The 21,820-nt window shown below is 50.2% G+C and overlaps 1 protein-coding gene across 2 annotated transcripts in view; it reads left to right on the top strand.

The window, feature by feature from the left end:
- The window catches only part of PKD1 (polycystin 1, transient receptor potential channel interacting), a gene marked incomplete at its 5' end in the record, with an annotated part of 79,777 nt that overhangs the window by 10,380 nt on the left and 47,577 nt on the right, over positions 1–21,820 (top strand). For both annotated transcript variants that reach the window (XM_082292196.1, XM_082292197.1), the window contains one exon: positions 21,248–21,319. In XM_082292196.1, the coding sequence (XP_082148322.1) occupies positions 21,248–21,319 (72 nt within the window). The remainder of the gene's footprint in view (positions 1–21,247; positions 21,320–21,820) is intronic.

Below are 21,820 nucleotides of genomic sequence, written 5' to 3'. Positions count from 1 at the left end.
CTCCTGTAAGCTGCTGGATTCTGCAGCAGCCATGGAGGCTGTGTGAAGGCCGGGAGTAGCTTCCCTCTGTCCTCCCCTCGGCAGTCAGGGAAGTGCAGTGCATACCTTGGTTTGGGAAGGGAGCCGAGCTACTGGGGGCAGTGTTGTCTAAGGGCTGGAACGAGGAGGGGGAAGCAGGACTCCTGCTTTTGTTTTCAGTTTGACCCTGGTGTTGTGGGCTGGGCTGTCAGGGATTCCTCTGCATCCCTCTCCCTGCCTTAGCAATGGGGCTGGGGTTTCATTGCCTTGCGAGAGTATTGTCCTGGTTATTTATGGGAATTCAATGCTTATGGAGTGCTTCAGTGCTTGGCTGCTGGAAAAATGCCCTGGATTTGTAATTCCTGCTTGCCTGGTGCTCTGCCATCCTTGTGAGGGGGCAGTAAAACATTCTGTAGCAGCTCTTGGGAAGATGAATCTTCAGGCTGAGCAAGGGGAACATCGGGGCAGCAAAACAGAGATGTGGACTTGACAGGTACCCTTGGTCCTGCCTTCCCACCCCTGCTGGTGCTTCAGCCTCTTCTTCCTCATCCTCAGAACCAGACACAATCCAGTGCTTGGGGGGTACATCCTGAGTCACAGGTACTGGAGCCAGCAGGACCCCTCTGTGCTCCCACTGGAGAACCATTAATTTTGTTTTTAAAGCATCTGAAAAAGAAGAAGAGTTTTGTTTTCTGCCCAGCTTGCATTTTTTGTTCAGGGCAGAACCATCAGTTTCCCAAACAAAAACATCCCGGCCCCAGATGGGAAGTCAGCCTTGTGTCCACTGCAAGGGAGCAGCTTCTGAGAGGAACGTGACTGCATTTCAGTGTTCCCACTGGAGTTTGAGCATTGCAGGGATGGCTTCAGTCCTCCTCCTGGCTGTGCTCTGCTTGTACACTTGTTTAACTTCTTGGGGTCCTAGTTCTGGCTGGCTCACAGGCTGTGTGACAGTAGAATCATGGAATAACAGAATTGTTAAGGTTGGAAAAACCCTCCGAGAACATTGAGTCCAACAATTCCTCCAGCACTGCCAACTAATCATGTCCTCAGTCATTTCTCGGACACCTCCAGGGATGATCCCTCCACCACCTCCCTGGGCAGCCCCTTCTGGTGCCTGACAACCCTTTCAAGAAGAAATTCCTGCTGATGTCCAACCTGAAGCTCCCCTTCCTGTTTTTCAGCTGGGTGAGGCTGTAAGAGCTCCATGCACAGAGTAAGGGAGGTGCCTGAGGTCACACAGGGAGTTTGTGTCCCAGCCCAGCCCTGAGCTCTCCCAGCGTTCTGAGGTGCAGCTGAGTGTGACAAACACGTGGGTTTGCACGTGGGGCCGATGTGATGTGAAGGTCCTGTAGTGTGAGATGATGGGCTGGGGCTGCTCATGGGTCCAGCTGCCCCTGGGGCATCTTCAGGCTGGCAGAGCTGCATCCCCTGTCCTGTCCTGGCCCCAAGGACAGCACAGCACACCTGAGATGCAGATTGGTTTGGAGTGGGAATAGCAACAGCTGGTCACTGCATCCCTTTGCCTGCCCTGCTCCTGGTGTCCCTGGAGGTCTGTGCAGACACTGTCTCTCCATGGTGACCTCCAGGCAACAGGATTCATCTGGTGTGACAAGGGGAGCAACATTTTGTCGTGGATCTGTGCCGGGGTTCTGGATTAATCATTACTGCACTTAATGGGTTGTAACTCAAAGCTAGAACCGTCCACATCACCTGAGGACTCTGCACACCAGACCAGTGGGGATCAGGTGCTGGCACAGCTCTGCTGCCCAGAACTGGGGCTCCCAGGAGGCATGAGGGAATGGAGGCAGTGGTTAATAGGTAGGATGGAGTTAATCATTCACTGAATTCCTCAGCTACAAACTCTCTCCTCAGTATTTTTTCTGGTGCTCTTGCTGGAAAGGAAATGGGGGTATGTGAAGCAAAACCACACTTAACAACTCACAGTAGCCCTGGTGTGTGCAGGATTTCTTGCCTTGTGCTGAGGGTGGAGCTCCCCTCTGAGAGGGAGACGCTTGGATGGTCTGGTGGAGCTGAGCAGTGCTGGGATATTCGATATATTCTCACCTTTCACTTCGGATGCCTGGGCCAGGCCCTGGAGAAGGAAGTGTCTGGACTTTCACCTGCCTGAGACCCAGGAAAGATCTATATTTTTCTCACAGTAGTCAATCACCAACAACTCAGACAAAAGTGGGAGAACTTAATTAATAAAATAGCAAGGATGCAATTACTTACAAGAGTCCAGCTCTGCCAGCCAAAACATGAGTCAGCTACCTCTCATAAATCTTTAGATTAAAAAGAAACAAAAGAAGGCCAGATGGTGGTGCCCTCTGTGTTTTGGGCCTGAACTCCCATGTAGGAGACATCTGGAAGCATCTGTATCTCTCACTGAGGAGATACAGAGGAATAATAGATTTCAACAAAATAGAAGGGAAGGGAAAAGCAGGGGTTATAGTTTAATGTCATGGTTCCAGGAAACAAGGGAACCCACCACTTCTTTTAGGACAAGACTGAGTGTGTCTTCTAGTTCTTCTTTTTGAGGTAAAGATGTGTCATGTAGATCCACATACCGTAGGACCAGGTACAGGAATTTTTCACATGTGAGCGAAGAATAGCCCAGTTGGTGTTAGTCATGCTGCAGAATGTGTTAGCAGTTCAACAGTGGCCCTAAACACCAAGTGGGATCCAATTTAAACCCATAAAAGTGAGGAAGTCTGGACTTGGAGCCTGTTCTTCTACCTGTGTACGCAGCCGTGCATGGAGTAGCTGTGGCATAAACAGCTTAGGAAGGCGTTGGGATTTCTTTTTACTCCATTAAACAGTTGTCATTTGTTTCCAACCATTTGATTTTATTGCTCCTCCTGTTTCACTCGGCAGGAAATTTTAAAAAAGCAGTCCAACACACAAGAAACAGATGCAAATTTTTAGTTGCTCAAATTCAGCTGAATGTAGGAGCTGGGGCTCCAGGTTGCTGCACAAAAATGTCTTAATGTCGGATGATTCTGAGTGTAATAAAAATATGTGAAATTCATGCTCAGGCCTCTGAGGTGGTGATCTTAGAGGTCTTTTCCAACCATGGTGATTCTATGATTTGCCTTTTTGTGTTATATGGGAACACCGGTCGTGAGTACAAAACTCTTTCTGCAGTTACAGTGCAGGCCGAGCATGGACAAAAGATGGTTATCTTGCTTCTAGTGCCTTCCATTCCCTCTTCCCATCCCTGGAAGTGTCCAAGGCCAGGTGGAATGGAGATCTGAACTGCCTGATCTAGTGGAAGGTGTCCCTGCCCATGGCATGGATCTGGATGATAATTTTATGATCCTTTCCAACCCAAACCATTCTGTGATTCTACAATTCCCTTCATCTGCTGTTAGCCTCAGCATCATCCCTCTACCCTTTAGGAGCTGGAGAGCTGCCCTCCCTGTGGAGCACCCAAAATGCCAGATGTACTCCAGAGCCACCGCTTGCCCTCCCGAGTCCTTGTCAGGCTGTCAGAAGGGTCTCAACCCTTGTGGTTGCTCCGTGCGTGTGAGGCTGTGCTCTCCGGGGCTGCTCTGCTTGGGAAGTGCTCGCCAGACAGGGCAGGAGGCAGCTCTCAGAGTTTTCTTGGCAGGAGGGTGTGGAAAATGTTGGAAAGGAAAAATGGAGCTCAAGCAGTCTGCAGCCCTGTCTGCCTCGGGATCAGAGGCGTGCGCGAGGCCGGGGAGCTCTGCTCCTCACGCTCCTCCATCCCTGCACATTCCCTGCTCTGCTCCCAACGCCTGCGTGCTCCAGATTTCATTTTATTGTGAGGAAAACAGTAGCTCTTTGATAGCCTTTCAAGGGATAAGATGGGACAGACAGACTGCTTATTGGGAAAAGCCTCGGGGTCTTTGTGTTCCTACCCTCCAGTGTGACACAGAGCAGTGCCCAGCATGGGCTGGGGCTGTTGGAACAGGCACGACTGGGCAGCAATCCCAGCATGACTGAGCTGGAAAGGGACCTGTTTTGTCTTCTGGTGCATGACCCAGGAGCTTTTCTGACCACAGGTGCCCAGGCTGTGGTTTTCCCATCTGTTTTCCCTCTGGGTGACAAGGCGGGGATCAGTCACAGGTTGGATGTGTTGGTGTTGGAGGGCTTTTCCAACCAGAGCAGACCATGGATCAGAGTCATCCTTACACCAGCAACATTGTGGAGGATTCAGTTCTTGCCCTGTGTTGTCCCTTTTCCTCATGTGCTGGTGATCCTTCTTGCCTTGTTAAGCTGAGCTGTGACGCAGGATTACACCCCTCAGAGCAGTGCCTGTGGTGGGTTACATAATCCTCGTGCATGGAGCCTGCTGCAGTGAGGCAAGTCACTAATGTCCTCTTGGATCCTAGAAGAAGAAGGCTGCTATGGAAACCTAACTTGTTATTATTATATGGGAACAAAATTTATTATTTCGCTCTTCTGCCTCAGTTTGTGATTACACCATGGAGCAATTTTTAGCCTTGGCAAGAAGGTGATTTAGCATAAGACCAAAGATGCAGCTTAACTCAGTGTCTGCCGTAAGTCTTGAGAGCGATGCTGTGTCTGAGAGAACTGGGCAAATTCTCCTTCTGCCAGCAGGGCTGATTTATGAGTGTCATCCTTGACATTGCTGTGGTGTCCAAAGTTTACCAAGGATGTTTACCCAAACCTTCCAGAGTGTCTGTGTGGAGCCTGAGGAGGGGATCAGGCTGCACTTATGTGTCCTGCTGATCCGAGCCTGCTTTGGGAGCCTTCCAGTCCCCGTGGGGCTCGGAGCAGAGCCGTGGCTGGTGCTGGGCACAGAGCACGCTGCATGCCCCTGCTCCTTGGGGCACTCTGTCTGAACCATTTTATTTGTCTTGGCTTTGTCGTGGTGTTTCCTTGCTCCTTTCCCTTTTAAACAAAACAAATTTGCTGCTGGTTTGTGTGTACCGCGAGCACACTCTTACACAATCACCCTCGTGGGTTTCTGAAGAATAGGGAAGAGTAATTTTGGATTTAATCAATAAACTGAGGCACAGTCCAAGACAGTTGCTTGAACCTGAAGTGAAGCATCAGCCTCCCCAGAGACTCCTCAACCAGCACTGTCCATGTTTGAGTCTTCCTATGCCAGGGAAGGGGCTCAGCCTTGGGCTTTTGTTTTAACCAACACGAAGTGGAACAACAACAACAGAATCAATCTGTTTTATTGTAGGAAAAAAATCCATGAACTGTAAGGGGTGTGACTTTCTCTTTTTTAAGATGTTTGTGTCAGCTCCAGGGCCATCTGCCCTGGTGGATCTCTCATGGTTTATTTTTCCTTTCTAGGTGTGTGCTTCACTGTGTGATGTGTGGGGACTGTCGGTGTTAGACCTACCTGTTGTAGCAGTAAACACCTCTAGGTCAGGTGAACCATCACAGGACCTGTGCTGGGGAACTTTGGAAAAACCTTGTGTTGAGGAAGATTTAAACTGACTGATTAAGAAAAGATTTCTGAGAGGAAGAATCAGTATCAGTGTCAGTCCCAGCATGTGCGTGTGTGGGGAGTAGGCAATAACTTAAAAAGTTTCATGTATTTAGTATTTAATATATTTTCTGTGCATATTGACCTGGGAAGGAAATATCTCTTGGCTTTGCATATGCAAAGAAAAAGAGAAGAACCAGGACAAACAAGGCTCATGAAGCCACCTCAGCCTTACTCTGTGTTCTCCAAAGGAATGGAGTGTTCCAACCTTGTTCTGTCCCATACACGAGGGAATGGCCAACCCTGGCTGGCTGAACCCCAGCCTGGGATGTCTTACCAGCTCGTGGCAGATGGAGAAATCAAACGGGGGACTTTGGGATGTGCCCTGTCCTTGTTAATGTGGTGAAGAAATCAGGAGAAAAAATGTCACAAAAACTGCAGGGAAGAGCTGCTTGCCAGAGAGATGGAATAATTAAAGAAAAAGAGTGGCTGTAGTAGAAGGAAAAATACTGATTGTGAATCATCAGCTGTCCGTGACTTTCCTGCTGTAAAAGGTTGAATGGTCCAGGCTGTGTATTTGTGCTGGCAGTGAGAGATCTCTACAATAACAGCCGTACCCTGTTTAGCTTTGCTACTATTTGGAGAATCTGTGCCAGGACTTATTGGAATCCCCCAGGCCGGCGTTTAGAAGATCTTTTAAAATTGGTGGGGCTGTGGGATGAGAAACCCTTGCTTGGTCTCCAGAGAAATTGGCTTTGTTTAAAAACAAAATCCGCAGTAGGATGCTGAAGTATGTGAGATGTTTCGTACGGCAGCATTTAATGGGATCAGGAAAGGGATACCTCCCAGTAGTATTTGCAGGTATTAAATCATTAAGAAGATTAGCAGAGTTGCAAGACCTCTTTTTTTTTCCTCTAGACAGTTTATTCCACATAATGATGTTCTTAGAAAAGGATTAGAGGTGTTGGTCCTGTGAGAGAAGGGAACAGGCACCTTAGTGATCCTCCCTTTAACAGATCCCTGACAGGATTATAGTCTGAAGTGAATGGAATTATCTTTTCTCTGATTCCTCACAGAAAAATTGTGGAATCATGGAATGGTTTGGGTTGGAGGAGACCTTAAAGACCATCTCATTCCAACGCCCTGCCATGGACAGGGACACCTTCCACTAGGCCAGGTTGCTCCAGGCCCCATCCAGCCTGGCCTGGGACACTCCAAGTGTGTCTGCACTGTGTGTTTCATTTGAGGGAGGGACCTCTCTTTTCCCAAGCTGATCAGGGAGGGCAGTCTGCAGGAGCAGCAGCTCCTTGTAGGAGAGGGACGTGGGTCCAGCCTGTGCCACCAGCTCTGTGCCCGCTGTGGTTCCACCAGGAAGCAGACTGGGACTCTTTCCCATAGGCTATGGAATTGCTTCTGTGATTTCCTCCTGTTTTTCCTGAGTTTGGGTTGTAAAAGATGCTCTGGAGATAACCTGTCCTTGTCCTGGAACACATGTGACATACACACACCTGTGGCTAACTCACGTGCCAGGACTGGGGACAATGGCCTGGCTCTGGGCTGTGGAAGGTGGAGGATCAGAGCCTTCTGTGTCCTTCCCTAAGGCATCTTGGAGGTTCTCCCTGAGGAGCACACACCCATGTTCTCAGCCTGTGGTTGCTCTTTCTACAGCCCCACATTGTCCCCTGAGCTGCAGTACGAGCCCTTTGGGGCACAGGAGGCTTTGCAGTTGCTGCAGGGCTGTGGAGGAGCTGCACAGAAGCTCTTTTACAGCCAGCACAGACAAGCCCAGGAGGGTCTGACCAAGCCAAGGTCAGAGGTAAATTGTTCTTGTCGCTCTGGACAGGTGGAGATCAGTCCAGCCAAGGGGAAGAGTTGAGCTCAGGGGAACACTGGAAAACAGGTTATCTCGAGGTCAGCTGCATCTTTCCAGGATAGGCTGATGACTTGATTGAAGTATTCTTCCAGAGCTCTTTCCAGGGATCTGGCCTTTGGTCTCCACCCCGTATCTCCAGATATGTTGCAGAGTGGATTTCTCAGCCCCTGCTACTTGGCAGAAGTGTGGACAATTACTTGTCTCAGGCAGATCATGTTATAGTTTTGGCTCTGTCCTATCCAGAGTTTAAGTTTTCAAAAGAATGGGTAAAATTGGATGTGCAAGTCCTGCTGAACCCAGGAGACCCAGACCCTTCCTGGCTGTGGTGTTAGGCTCATGTCATTCCAGCTGTGTCACTGCTGAGGAGCCACTTGTCACCCGAACCCTTGGAGTGTTAAGGGGCTGTTGGATCTCTTAATGTACAACACGTGGAAGTGGGTGGATCCCTGGTTGTGTCTGTTGATCAGGGTGGGTCCAGAGGAGAACACTGAGCAGGATCCTGTGCTCAGTGGTCCAGAAAGAACCAGAAATGTTCATCACCTGCACATGAGTAGAAGAGTAGATTTAGATGGGATATTGGGAAGAAATTCCTCCCTGTGAGGGTGGGGAGGCCCTGGCACAGGGTGCCCAGAGAAGCTGTGGCTGCCCCACTCCTGGAAGTGTCCAAGGCCAGATTGGATGGGGCTTGGAGCAACCTGGGATAGTGGAAGGTGTCCCTGCCCATGGCAGGGGGTGGAATTGGGCGGGCTTTAAGGTCCTTTCCCACCCAAGCCATTCCGGGATTCTATGATCTTGTGCAGAGAACAAATGAGTTTCTGTCTCCCAAACGTGTTCAGAAGGTCTCCTAGAGGGGCAGCTGAGGCCCGAGCATGCTGCTCCCTTCCCTCTGTACCTACTCTGGGGCCTCTGAACATCAGCGTTTTTGAAGCAGAAATATTCTGACTGCATCACAGAAGACTTTCTAATGCTAAAAGGAAGCAGCCCAACCACACACATTATTAATGCCAGAAACATGCAAATGGCTTTTGTACGGGAACCAGCAGCTCTATATTGGGTTCTAATTGGGTTTTGTTTTCAGAAGGAAGATATTTAGGGTTCTATAGTGAACATGCTGCAAAAACATTGAGAGCAGAGCCCTCCAACCCAAACAACCACATTTGAAAAAAGCTGGGGGAGCTCGGATCGATGTCGGCACTGGCACAGGGGGATTAGGGAAAGCCTGTCCTTTGGCCCCTCCTGGCCAGATCCCTGTGCTCTGTCTGTCCCTGGCTCTGGGGTCTGCCCTGCCCTCAGATTTACAGCACCTAACATCAACCAGAGGTGCTGCTTAAGGAATTCCTTGAGTGTTTCTGTTCCAGTAAGGATTCATGGGCCTGACTTTGAATTATGGAGCCTTTGTGCTAGAGAGATGTTTACAACAGAACGGTGACTTTCTCCCTCGGAATCCTGAAAATACTGTTATCTCAAGCTTCAGGAGGAACTTCTGCACAGAGACCACCCAGGACTCAGAGCTACCTGTCACCAGAGCATCTCTGCTCCCCCGTGTTCCTGTGGGGAGACTGAAATTTGGCACAGGTTGGGCTGAGCCCTCACCACCTGCAAGGGCTGGATCCACCAACACAGCTATGGAATAGCAGAGATGGAGATGTCCTCATCAGCAAAGTTTCTGGCTACATTCATGGTATCTTCAGCCTGGTGGATGGCAGAGTTTTGCCCTTGTTTCTGCTGGGGGAACATCCCTTCTGAGGGCCTGCAGGATTCCTGCTGGTACTGCTGGACTCGTTTCACTCTTCCTGCTGCTCGTTCAGGTTGCCAAGCGTTTCCTTCCTTCCTCCCCTGGAGCTGTGTCTGCATCCACTCCTGTTTGTGTTCCCGCTTTCCTTCAGTGGCCTTTTTTAAAAATTATTTTGAGCATCAGTTGCACTTCTATCATATTTGGATCCTGCTAGTTAGTGCTCACTGCATGAGGAGAGGACAATGTCCCTGTTCTGTCACCTGCCCCATGGCCAGACCAGGTGGGCCCCCAGCACACCAGTTTAACCAGCAGACCTGTAGCTTCCCTCTTCTTCAGACCACGGTGGGAAGCAGCTCCTTTTGCTGCAGAGGGCTGTGACAGACGCTGCTTTTCAGAGGTGATGGAGAAACACCCCTTGTCTTTGTCTCTCCCGGTATTTCCTTTAAGACAAGAAAAAATTGGACACCTGGAAGAAATGTGGCCCCCAAGCCCACCTGAAAGAGACCTCCAAGAAGGGGATGTCAGTCCCCATGGCAGCAATAGGAGCCTGGGTCTGTCCTGGCTCTGGGGGAGAGCAGGGGAGCCGGGCAGCGGGAAGCGGCCGGAGCAGAGCCGCGTTCCGGGCGGGAGCTGGCCCAGCGTTACATAACGCACCAGAGACACGTTCAAGTGATTAATTTGAGGCTCTGGCAGCCGCTTCCCTGTAATAATATTTTAAACATTACTTTTCCACTGGCCCTTGCCAGCAATCGTTATTTTGCACTGTGGAGGCTGTAAAATTTCACTTCAAGGATGGGTTTCACTCCCGTTACAGAATGTGTCTGGAATGTGCAGATGTTTCCTTCGGGGAATAGGGAGCCAATCGGCTCTAACACATCAGCCCTGTGGGGAGGACTCAACGTGCTAAGCAGCCCTATTCACAAAATCCCAAACAAACACACACACAGAGCCCAAGGAGCTGCACCCGCGCTGGGCATGTGGCTCCCAGCCCTGGGCATGGAAAGCCAGGGTCTGCTGGAGCTCAGCAATGTTCTGGGCTGGGATGGTCACAGAGGGGTCCCTCAATGGGCTCTTACACAGTGCCACTCTTACACAGTGTTCTCTGGAAGAATTGTGGGAACTTTGGCTGACTGGGTGCAGATAAGGTGGCTTGGAACGACATGATCTCTGAGGTGCCTTCCAACGCAAACCATTCCAGGATTCTGTTGGTTTTGAACTGGAAGAGCACAGGGTTAGATGGGCTGTTGGTAAGAAAATTTTGACTCATAGGGTGGGGAGACCCTGGCACAGGGTGCCCAGAGAAGCTGTGGCCGCTCCTGGATCCCTGGAAGTGTCCAAGGCCAGGCTGGACGGGGCTTGGAGCACCATGGGATAGTGGAAGGTGTTGGGGTTGGAAGTGGATAGGTTTTTAAGGTCCCTTTCAACCCAAACCATTCTGGGATTCCATGATTAACATCCCACAGGTATCCAGGGGTTGTGCGTGTCAAGGACAAAGCAGCTGCTGTGGATGTGCCAGAATTGAAGAAAATGGGAAGATGGGATTTAATTGCTCAAAGAAATAGTTTGCATGGAGAGTGGAGAAGACTGAAAATTGCATTTTATGGAACAGCTTCAAACTAAGGAGCTTCAAATTAAGGCTGTAACCATCCCTGAGGGACACGTGGTGGGGCTGGTCCTCTTTTAATAGGAAGATACAGGAGAGCACTAAGATTTTACTTCTCTAATTTTCTCTTTCCTTATCATCTTCACTGCAAGGAAGAGGAGAACAAAGCATTGGGGCATCAGGTCCCTAAAGAGGAGCCCTTACAGGGTCAGTCATGGACACAGAGAAAGCTGCAGAGGGACTTTGAAGGGCCCAGAGTGGCAGGACTAGGGGGAATAGCTTCACACCAATAGAGGGAGGGTTAGATGGGATATTGGGGAGAAATTCTTCCCTGTGAGGGTGGTGGAACACTTCCAGGGCACATCTTGCTCAGAGAAGCTGTGGATGCTCAAACCTCTGCCGCTGGCATTGTCAGAGCCTGAATGAGAAGTGGAAGCTCTTACAGAAAATAAATACACAAGATAGGAAAGAGAAAGGTTGGTTGTGATGAGCGTGGGCTCAGCTCAGGCCCATCAAACACTGATAAGCAAAAGAATCTTAAGGAAAAGTCGGTGTCCAGCAAGATTGAAAAGAGTAAAGAGTTTCACAAGTGTATTGGGAATTAAAGGAATTAGATGATACTGGTCTGTTAATAGATGAGCATGGTCAAATTATCAATGAAAATACAGAAAAGGCAGGACTGCTCAGTAAATATTTCTGCTTTCTATTTGGAAAAAAGCCAGGTGATGTATTTGTATCATATGAGGATGATGAAACACTTTCCACTCCAACAGTAACCGAGGAGGATGTTAAACAGCTGCTATTAATGTTAGACCTTCTTAAACCAGCAAGTTCAGATATTTTGCATCCAAGAATTTTAAAAGATCTGGCTGAAGAGCCCTCTGGGCTATTAATGTTCACTTTTAATGGATTTTTGGGCCCTGGGGAGATTCCCAGGGACTGGATCAAAACAAACATGTTGCCAGTGTTAACAGAAGGTAAATGGGGTGGTACAAACATTCATTAGCCCAATGTCCTGATTTTCTATCCCAGGGAGAAACACTGCTGTGACTAGCATGGCATTAGCTAAAAATTAAGGGGGATGGTGTAATTAGTGGCAGTCAACATGGAAAATCCACTTATGGAAAATTCATCTCCCAAACCTCTGCCTTTTAAGTAACTTTACAGATGGAGGAGCAGAAGATGCTGATGTTGATGTAATACACATCTGACTTCTGCAAGAAGTCAGAATTTGAATTCCGAGTCAAATTTTTGAGTTTGACTCAATGTCACATGTATTTGTCAGGAATTGGAATGAAAAAATCAACACTATAGATATTAAAGGGATTAAACATTGGCTTCAGAACGTTTCATAGAATGACAGACTTGACCCAAACGATTGTTTGGGTCGGAAGACGCCTTAAAGCCCATCCAGTTCTAATGCCCTGCCATGGGAAGGGACACTTCCCACCACATCAGTTTGCTTCAAACCCCATCCTGCTTTTAAGGGACCCAAAGGTTTGCAACCCAAACCTTTCAATGGTTCTCAGAGTCCTTATGTGAGATGGGAACATCCTCTGGAAGGCTGGGAGCTGCCTGCTTGGGCTTGACGCAAGAATTGGTGTGTGGAATCTGATGATTTGCAGTGTTTGAGTTGTTGGGATAAACCATGGAAAGCAGCCCTAACATCAGGACTGCAGGGAAAACACAACTGAACTGTGCTGCAGCCGTGGTTTGGCCAGGTCTGGGGGCCTGAACGTGCTGCACTTTGCTGTTTGTTTGCTCCCAGCTCTCCTGCTCTGGGGATTTTCTGTCGCAGGCAGTGGCTGTGAACTCAGGGCTGTGCTCAGCATCACAGAGCAGCACTGTTTACTTTGGGCTACTTTTAAACATACCAAGTACTAATCTGATGGCCCCAAATCCATGAGTTTTCCCTCTGGGGAAGAAGAAGGTAAGTCAAGAGGCTCATCAGCTCTCCAGACAGGCTGTGCTGCAAAATCCTGCTCAAAGTTGGCCTCCATCATTGACAGTGCTCTGCCAGGCCTGGACCTGAGTGGGTCTTCCTTTCTTCTTGGGGCTTCCTTTCTTCTTGTCTTTTTCCTCATCAGCTCTTTTCAGGGAACATCCCATGCTGGAGCTGAAGGATGTTGGTGAGAGCCTAAAATGGGGAGCCTCTTAAATGAAGTGTTGTTGGTAAAACATATTGGAGATGAAAATCAAGTGACAGACAGGGCTAAAATAGACACAAAACTTTTTCTTCAGCAACCACCCAGGAACCTGGAAAACTTGGAGGTGTTGGAGGGGGCTGTTAGCTAAAGGTTGAACAGATTGGGACTGTCATCTGTGAAAGGGAAAGGTTTGAGGAGCGTTACCTGCCGTGGGAAGGGACAGTCCGGTTCTGGGGACTGGGGGAAGGGGAAGTTGTGTCCGTGTCAGCACCAAGGTGAGTCCTGGCAGGTCTGTGTGGAGCCAGGCTGGTGCTGTCCCCATCCCTTTGCTCCGTGTGCCCTGCAGGAGGTATGGGCTGGGGAATTTGGGAACAGGGCCTGGAGCTCAGACTTTTCAAATAACTCAGGAGGAAATGGCCAAAAATGCTTTCAGTTTGGTCTGCTTAGCTTTGTGCTGCTCCAGCAGTGGGAGGTCCACAGCAGGAGCTCACCCCACACCCAGAGGGAGTCAGGGATGTGGTGGCACTGTCCTTCAGCCACCTCATGGCTTTGGCCATGAGACTTGCCTATGTGCCCTTTGCGTGTCTGCTTTACCTGTCACAAGAGGTTTTGCCTGGTTGCTGCTGTTTCTCCTAAATCCTCAATCCTTTGTGGACTCCGGGGCTTGGAGCAACCTGGGCTAGTGGAAGGTGTCTCTGCCCATGGCAGGAGGTGGAACTGGATGATCTTTAAGGTCCCTTCCCACCCAAACCATTCCAGGATTTCCTGGTCCCCTCTGAGTGCTGTGTTTTGCTGCTTGTGGCTTTGTTTTTCCTTTGTTTGTGCTGCCGGTGCTGGTGCCTGACAACACGCTGACTGTTCCTTGTGAGAAATGAGAGAATTATTTCCCAACTGTTTGAAGAAATTGCTTTTGATCTGATACTGCCTTATCAGTCTCACCTTCTGTCAGCTGGGTTGTGCTCTGAATTCAGCTCGGAAGTGACATGAAGGTTTTTAGAGATCTCCCCGTGTTTCGGAGGATCAGGCAGTCCCTGGTTCGTGGCTCTCATTCTGTATCAGTGATGCCCAAATTGTTCCCCTGTTCCTTTTGGGATACAAAACACAGATACCCCAGAAGGTTTCCAAGGAACAGGCCATTCAGACTTCACCAGTGTTTGCAAATAGGATGTGTGCTTTGGAGAAGACTTCCTGGAGTTCTTCATGTCCCTTGGCTCCAGCTCCCATGTCAGCTCAGTGACACATCCCTGTGATCAGTCCAGCATTATCCTGAGCCTCCTGCATCCCCTGAACCCTGCCTGTGGCTACTTTGCTGTGTACTGCAGAATTTACAGTGCTAGGACTAAGTAGCATTGGGGTTTTATTATTTCTCACATCCCTAGAGGACAGCTGTCCAAGGAAAAGCCTCACTTATAAAATAAATACAAATTAAGTAATAAAAAACCAGGGCACAAGGATTATCTACGCCATTCCCTGTCCCAGTGGTGAATTAATATCAGTAATACCTAAACATTTATTGAAAACTCTTCACTTTGTGCAAGGAAGATTAAGCACTGAGCAGCTCAGTTGTGTAATCCCTAAATTACAGCTTCCAGAGGGCTCCCTTTTTATGGTAAAATCAAGTGTCCCTGGGCTCCCAACATGCTGACTTGGAAACATGCTGGGTTTTCAGGAGACCAGAGCTGGGCATTGGAACTGCTGTGTGTTGGCACACAGTGGCACAGGACATGGGGACAGATGTGTTTTGGGGGAAGAAGTGGGGATCAGCGTGGAAAGCAGTAGGATTTGGGCTGCAGGCATCTTAATAGGATCTGCTTGAGCTCTGCTACGTGTGCTGGGGAGATACTTGGATTTATCACATCGTCGGTTGCTTTGCAGACTTTCCATGAAACAAATGTGTGCTTGCAGGGCTGACATTTCCCTGGCTGGAGCTGCAGACAGCTCGTTTACGTGCGGCGCTAATTATGGACATCAGCTTGATTTCAGTATTTGGGTTGCTGCTTTCCCAAGCTGGAGGTCTCTGCTGTTCCCATCCTTGGCTGTGGTGTCGCAGGGTTGGGTGATGCCTGAGGTTTCTTCCTTGTTCTGTGCCACATGAAGTCACCTCTTGGCAGCGAGGGAAGGACCATGGCCGGCGCCAGCCCCGGTCAGTGCCAGCTCCTGGTTACTCGGATGGCTCAGAAGGTGGCAGGGACCTCTCATAATGGTGGCCATCCTTGTATCCTTCTCCCTGGCCCACTGGAGCACCCTCCTGGCTTCCCCAAGCACTGGTGACACCCCAGTGCCTGCCTTGCCTTTGGCACTGTTTGGGTGTTGGGAGTGAGGAGATGAAGTCAGTTCAGTGTAAGAATAACTTGCAAGAGGAGCTGAGCTGCAGGTCCTGGATCCTGGGAGCCCCTTCCCAGCCCCCTGGCCAGGGGGAGAGGGATGGAGCACATGATGCCATGGCCTCCAGGATGGCCCTGCCAGAGCATGACGTCGCTGCATGAGGTAACACGTCCCCTTTGTGCGAGTGGCTCCATCCCTGCTCCGGCTTCATAACCATATTTGGGCAAGTTTACGGAAAGCTGCTGGCTGCAGGGATGCGAGGAGCTGCTCCTGGAGCCACAGCTGCTCTGCAGACAGCTCCCACCTGGAGGGAGGGCTTATCCCGACCCTCGTGGGGGTGCCCTGGCCAGGGTTGGGATGCCCAGGTTATTGTGAGGATTTGTGATGGGGATGTAGTGACTGTGTTTGGGACACCCTGGCCGTGGTTGGGACACCCTGGCTGTGGCAGGGGTGCCATAGCTGTGAATGCAGTGCTCTGATCATGGTGGGGGTGGCCTGGGTGTGGGTGGGACACCCTGGTTGTGACAGGGATGCCCTGTCTGCGCATCCTGCAGGTGTTTACAGCCTCACCTCCTCCATTTGCTCCAGGAATGAGGCATGGGCACAGGAGCAGAGGGAATGTAGGAGGGACTGTGTCACCTGGGGTGCCCTGAGCTCTCAGCTCAGTCTTTTCCCTGCATCTTGGAGCACAGACTCTCACAGCCCCTTTTCCTGAGCTGTGAAGAGCCTGTGGCCCCAACCTTCAAGTTACTCCTACAAATCCAAGAGTCTTCTTGTGCTGGTGCTCAGGGAGAGGCTTGAGCAGGATGAGGCAAGGCAGTGAGGTGAGGGAGGAGCGTTGCTTCATCCCCCTGCTCAGGGAGCCCACACTGATGGAGTGACGTGTTTGTGATCCTGCAGGAGGAGGGAGAGACATCGGGGTCTGCTCCTGGCACAGCTGCCCTGCGAGGGCATACTGGGAGTGCTTTACTCTCTTCAGGAGAACACAGAGTGTACAGAACATTGCAAAGATGCTCATCTTGCCCTGCATTTCGTATCAACAATTAGGATTTTGCTGTAAGAAGATAAATATTCCATTTTTAGATGAATTTTTATGAAAAGTCTTTTGGGGCAAATTCCTCAGAGAGAGCCAAGGACTTGGGCCAGCATTTGAAACTCATAAATTCAAAATGAACAAATAAATTGTCATCGTGCTGTGACGGCCTCGGGGACATGAGGGTGCTCACAGCTGCCTGCCACCAGTGAAAGGCCCCTCTTGGTGCTGGGCTGCAGCTCTTGGGGGTGATGTGTGGTGGAGCTGGAATCCTTTGGCCTTGGAAAATCCCTGCTTCAGCATGATTGAAACCAGTAGCTGGTGATGAAGATCTCCGTGTGCTGTTTCCCTCCTGTCTGTGTTGAAAGGCAGAGAACTCCTGGTGCAGGAGAGTGGTGAGACTGTTCCTACCAGCCAGGGTGTCCCTGCCCCTACTGCAGGACCACAGCATTGCTCCCTGTGCCCAGCACACAGGAAAATTCGTGGTTTTTCATATTTCCATAGCCATTTGTGGAAATAATTTTTATCCTCACCTCTGCACACTGTTTCTTCTGTGCTTCCTTGGAGAGGTGCAAGCCAAAAGATGAAGAAAAAAGGAATCAGATCAGCAAAAACCTGTAATTTTTCCTGGCTCAGGCGGGCAAAAGCACACAGAGTTTTTCCTGCTCTTTTCTGGAAAGTCTGTTCTGTGTGTCAGGCAGGATCAGCTCTGTGCTGCCTTTTGTTCCTGGAGACAGGGAAGTGTTTGCCATGGCAACATGGGAGGCAGCTTTTGGGCTGTGCAGGGGATCTCTTGGGCAGTTTGTGGATCTGGCAGGTGATGGAAGGCTCTGGAAGCTCTGGGCTTCGCTGTGTCTCACCAGCCATCTCACATGTCCCTCTGTCCCTTGTCCTGACTGGTCTCAGGGTGTAGAACGGTGCAGCCTGGCTTTTCATAGAATCCTGGAATGGTTTGGGTTCAAAGGGACCTTAAAGCCCATCCAGTGCCACCCCCTGTCATGGGCAGGGACACCTTCCACTGTCCAAGGTTGCTCCAAGCCCTGTCCAACCTGGCCTTGGACACTTCCAGGGATCCAGGGGCAGCCACAACCTGCATGATGGGGTGAGAAATGGGAGCACTGTGGGAGCACTGCTGGGCTTTGCTGGGAGCTGTCTTTCCCTGGCACCTCTGTAGCTTCACTGCCCTACAGAAACCTGAGCCTTGATCACGGCTTACAGACCTGGAGCTTCTCTCCTGCGGCCCCACCATGCTCTGCCCAAGCTGCACGGGCTCCTCTCGCTCAGACGCTTCTCCATCTCTGGATGCTTTTCCCATTACTGTTCTGGCAGGGCTCCATGCACCAAAAGGGCTGGGGAAGCGCTGCCCTCTCTCCCCCTCCCTCCTTTTTTGTGAGATGGAGGCAGAACGGGCCCACAAATGACATAATGAGAGCATGACATCAGGCTTGGCAGCGGGGCCGCCCATACTGTGCCGAACATTACATGTTCTGTGGAATGAGGGAGCAAACAGCAGTGCCCCAAAACCAGTCTGGCCATCACAGTGTGCAGGAATAACCCCTGGGCTGGCACTGGGGGGGCTTCTGAGCAGCAGCAAGGGATGGAGTGAGTGGCACTGAGCCCTCCTGCTCCCTCCTGCTTCCCTCCATCGGCACCGAGCCCTCCCGTTCCCTCCCTCTTCCATCGGCACTGCTGCAGAGCAGCAGCTGAGAAAGGAGCCAGTTCTTGATGCTTTTTCCCCCAGTATTCCCCGAGTCCATCGGGAGCAGGTCGGGCTGGTGGTGTCTGTGATGGATCCATCCTCACCCTCTCCAGGAGGTGGGCTGTGGGTATCTACAGCTCCAGAGAGGCTCAGGGATGCAGCTGGCATCACACAGGGAGTCGGTAGCAGGGCTGGGATGGAGCTGAAGGCTCCCAAGGCTCAGGTTGATGCCCTCATTACTAAATATTCCCTTATTTTCCAAAGCTTCACCTTCTTCCCAAAACCAACTCCCTTTTCCAGAAGTATTTGAATCTCTCCCTTTGCTAGGTGGATAAGTGGAACGTGGCTGTGTGGGGAGCTAGCACTCTGTAACACCGTTCGTGTCCTGTACTATAATTTTTGGTGTCTTTTCATGCCCCATGTCCCACAGAATGTGGAGAAGCCTCCCAGCCTCTGGCATTGCATTGCTCCATTTTACAGGTGTAAAATGTTGAGAAGTTGTGATTAGTGGCTGCCCTTTTCCAGGAGGCACAGCGTGTTCCTGAAGTCCCCTGAGCCACAGGAAACTGCATTTTTCTTTCTTCTTGAGAGGAGGGCAGCAGGCTGCGTGTGCAGAGAATGTCAATGGAGAGCCTTGTTTGCTGCTGGCTTCAGCTCTGCTTTGAACCTGCTCTGAATTTCCTCCGGCCTGGCAGTGGGCTGGGAAAATACAGTCGTGGCAGTTTGTGGTACCGCCAGGCTGAGCTCTGTCCCACAGCCTTTGCCTTGGCTTTTATTGCTCAGTATTTCCTGGTTTATTTTTTTTTCTGCAGCCCAGCTTGGTTCACAGCCACCTCTTCTATGCCAGGAAGGCATAACACGATTTTCCATACACGTTGGAGAGGGAGCAGTGGGAGAAGGCAGCAGGCAGCTCCCCGGCTCCTGGCTGGAGGTGGCAGGCGCTGGATCCGCCACCATTCCTCACTTCTCCTTGCTGTCCTGTCAACAGGAGCTCTGCTTCCCTCGTAGGCTCAGCACCCAGGAGGTCAGGGAGGGTGAAAGCTGAGAGGTTTTATACCGGTTCCTCACGGGATCATGAAGGCAAGGATGCAGCAAGGGAATTGGCCCTGGTTTGTAGGTACCGGTGGGTGCCAGCTGGTGCCTGGCCTGGGTGGAGCTCAGCAGTGTCTGTGAATGTGGGAGACAGAGGGTGGGAACCAAGGGCTTGGGATCCTTGGGGAGCATCTGAGTTGTAGTGAAGTGTGACAAAATGTTTGGGTTTGGGTTAATTACAGCCTCTGGAGCTGAGCCCCAGCCCTCCCCTGGGAATCCCAGAGGTGGAACATCTCTGCACACTGGGCTGTGGGTCAGGGTAGTCAGATGGGTGAGCTCAGCTGATCACACCTGATATCAGCTGGGCTGTGGAGTGTGCAGGATGCCAGCCAAGGTCCTTTATCAGTAGATAAAGGAGAACAAGGCGCAGGAGCCCTCTCCAGCTGTGAGACACGACAGTGCTGGCACCCCAAAGACAGGATCCGAGTGTCCTGACACCCTCCCAAGCCTCCCCTTGCGCCATGCTCTCCCTGCAGTCAAGGAACACCATGGAAGAGGCTCTTGGAAATGGCAGAGCCCTGTTTTTGTAGCAGCTGAATGGTTTGTTTTGGAGGTTTTGCTTGTCTGGGCGAGGAGCAGGAAAGCATCTGAGCTGAAACTCCCATTTCCTTTCCTTGGACTTGAGGTGCTGCCTAAAAATTAAATGGGCGACTTCCAGGTATTTCAGAGGAGAAGGTAAATATTTGCACTGGGCTCCCTGTAAGGTGGCTGCTTGGTGGTCTGGTCCTTTCCCACACAGGTGCAGTGGTGCAGGAGGGTGCAGGGCTTCAGTGTACAGAAAGTGCTTGAGGAGAAGTGGAGCTGGGGCTTCCCCAAGGAAGGGTCTGTCCTGGCTGGCAGCAGCCTGGATTCCAGTCCGAGCTGTCTCTGTGCTTGTCTTCCAAGGGGGAGCTGGGAACAGGTTTGGGGGTGACTTTGCTGTCCCCTGTGCAGAGTGTGACTCAGCCAGGGATGCTCTGTGCTCCTCCACTGCTGTCCCAGCTGCCCTGAGACAGAGATCGCTAGAGTGGTCGGATTTTTTGTTAGCATCCTTTTTAAAATGTATTTATTGAACTTATATTTTGCACATTTCTTGGATTCTGTATTGGTGTTGCTGGTGAACTCTTCTGAATCCAGTCTCAGCTTGGCAAAGAACTCCCAGACAGCAAAATCAGGGAAAATAAACCTTTTAAAGAGACATCCATCCCTGTTACTTATCCCCAGTTTCCTGGAATCGTACGTAATTTTTCTGCCAGTTTGGCAGAATTATTTTCATTTGGATAAATGAAGTTTAAATGTCAGATCAAACCAAGAAATAATTGATTAAGGGGTAGAAATAACAGGTGAGACAGCCAGGAGAAAGGAGAGGAGGTGTTTGTAGGAAAAAAAGTGAGAAAGGAGATGGCAGGAGAACGGCTCTGGTGGCAAAGTGTGTCCAGCCCTGTCCTCTCCTGGGAGCTCTGCCAGAAATCCATGAAGGATAAGAACCATCATATGGGCTTGGAATAAGTGTTTTGGTGCTGCTAAAAGAAGTTTAGGCCAAAGGAGATTTGTCTGAAAACGAATAGCGAAGTTAATTGGGAACAAGTGGAGGCTGATGAGCGAAACTTTCACTTCTTCTCTGAGTGACATTTAAATTTGGGAAGGAGGATGGTGGGTGAGGAGAGAGCTGGGCTGGACAGGGACAGTTTAGTTTGGATGAGCTGAAGGCTGTTGGTGTTACTGGGAGCAACTGGAGATTTTTTTAAGCAGTATTCCTTTTAGAATGACAATCTGTCCTGATTTCAAATGGAAAATATTCTTTGTTGCTGCTTCTTCCATTTTAAGCTTTTCCAAAGAGAGACAAAAAGATGTTTAAAATGTAGAGTTGACACATCAATTACTGATCAGGGCTCTGGCACGAGAAACTCACTTGGAAGTTCATCGTAAATTTTTCTCTGAGTTAATTACTACTTGAGTCTAAATTACTTCTTAAGGACTTCTTTGAACATAGATTAGACTTCAATGTCTTTTAAATGATGCATCACACTTAGTGCCACATGTGGCGTGGTGTAATTGCTCCAGGTGTGCTGCAGAGTGGAGGCACATCCTGAGACTCCTGGTCTCTATTTCCAGGTTATATGAGCAGCAAGTCCTTTATGGTTTTGGGAAGGGTGTTTTCTTTGGCTGGGAAAAATGCTCTGCCTTCAACACACCAAATTTCCAGTTGGGTTCCTGGCTGGAGTTTGGAGTGAGGCTCTTCTGAGGTCTGGTAATGGAAGTGTGACAAAACAAGGTTGAATGAAGGCTGAAAATGTTTTTTTCTCTTTCCCTAGGGATCTTTCCAATAACAGGATCAGTGGTTTAGATGTTGAGCTATTCAGAAGCCTGACTTCGCTGGCAAAGCTGTAAGTACATGCTGTGCCCTCCAGTCCCCCCAGTGCCCCCAGCACGTCTGAGCTGGGCCCTGGCTCATGTTGCACTGCTTTGCCTCGTTCTTGCTTTACCTCATCTCCCGAGCCCTACGTGGTCCTGTCTGTGGGCTCCTTCCTCGAGGCCTTTAGCTGCTCAGTCTGGTGATTTGGGAATTATTGGTATTTGGAACTGGGCAGGATTTGACCCTCTGTACTGCTGGATGGAGAGGAGCTCAAGGTCAGAGAATGAGAATTATCCAAAAATGTGTATTGGTACTGGAAGGGACCTTAAAGCCCATTCAGTGCCACCACCTGCCATGGGTAGGGACACCTTCCACCATCCCAGGCTGCTCAGAGCCCTGTCCAGCCTGGCCTTGGACACTCCCAGGGATGGAGCAGCCACAGCTTCTGTGGGCAGCTTGTGCCAGGGCCTCAGCACCCTCACAGGGAAAAGCCGCAGTGACAAAGAAGTCGCTTCTAACATGATGAACTTTT

This window comes from Coloeus monedula (assembly GCF_965178545.1).
Source record: "Coloeus monedula genome assembly, chromosome: 16".
NCBI classification, from domain to species: Eukaryota; Metazoa; Chordata; class Aves; order Passeriformes; family Corvidae; genus Coloeus; species Coloeus monedula.
Note: the sequence above shows the minus strand (reverse complement) of the source record. Positions and strands in the feature narration are given on the sequence as shown.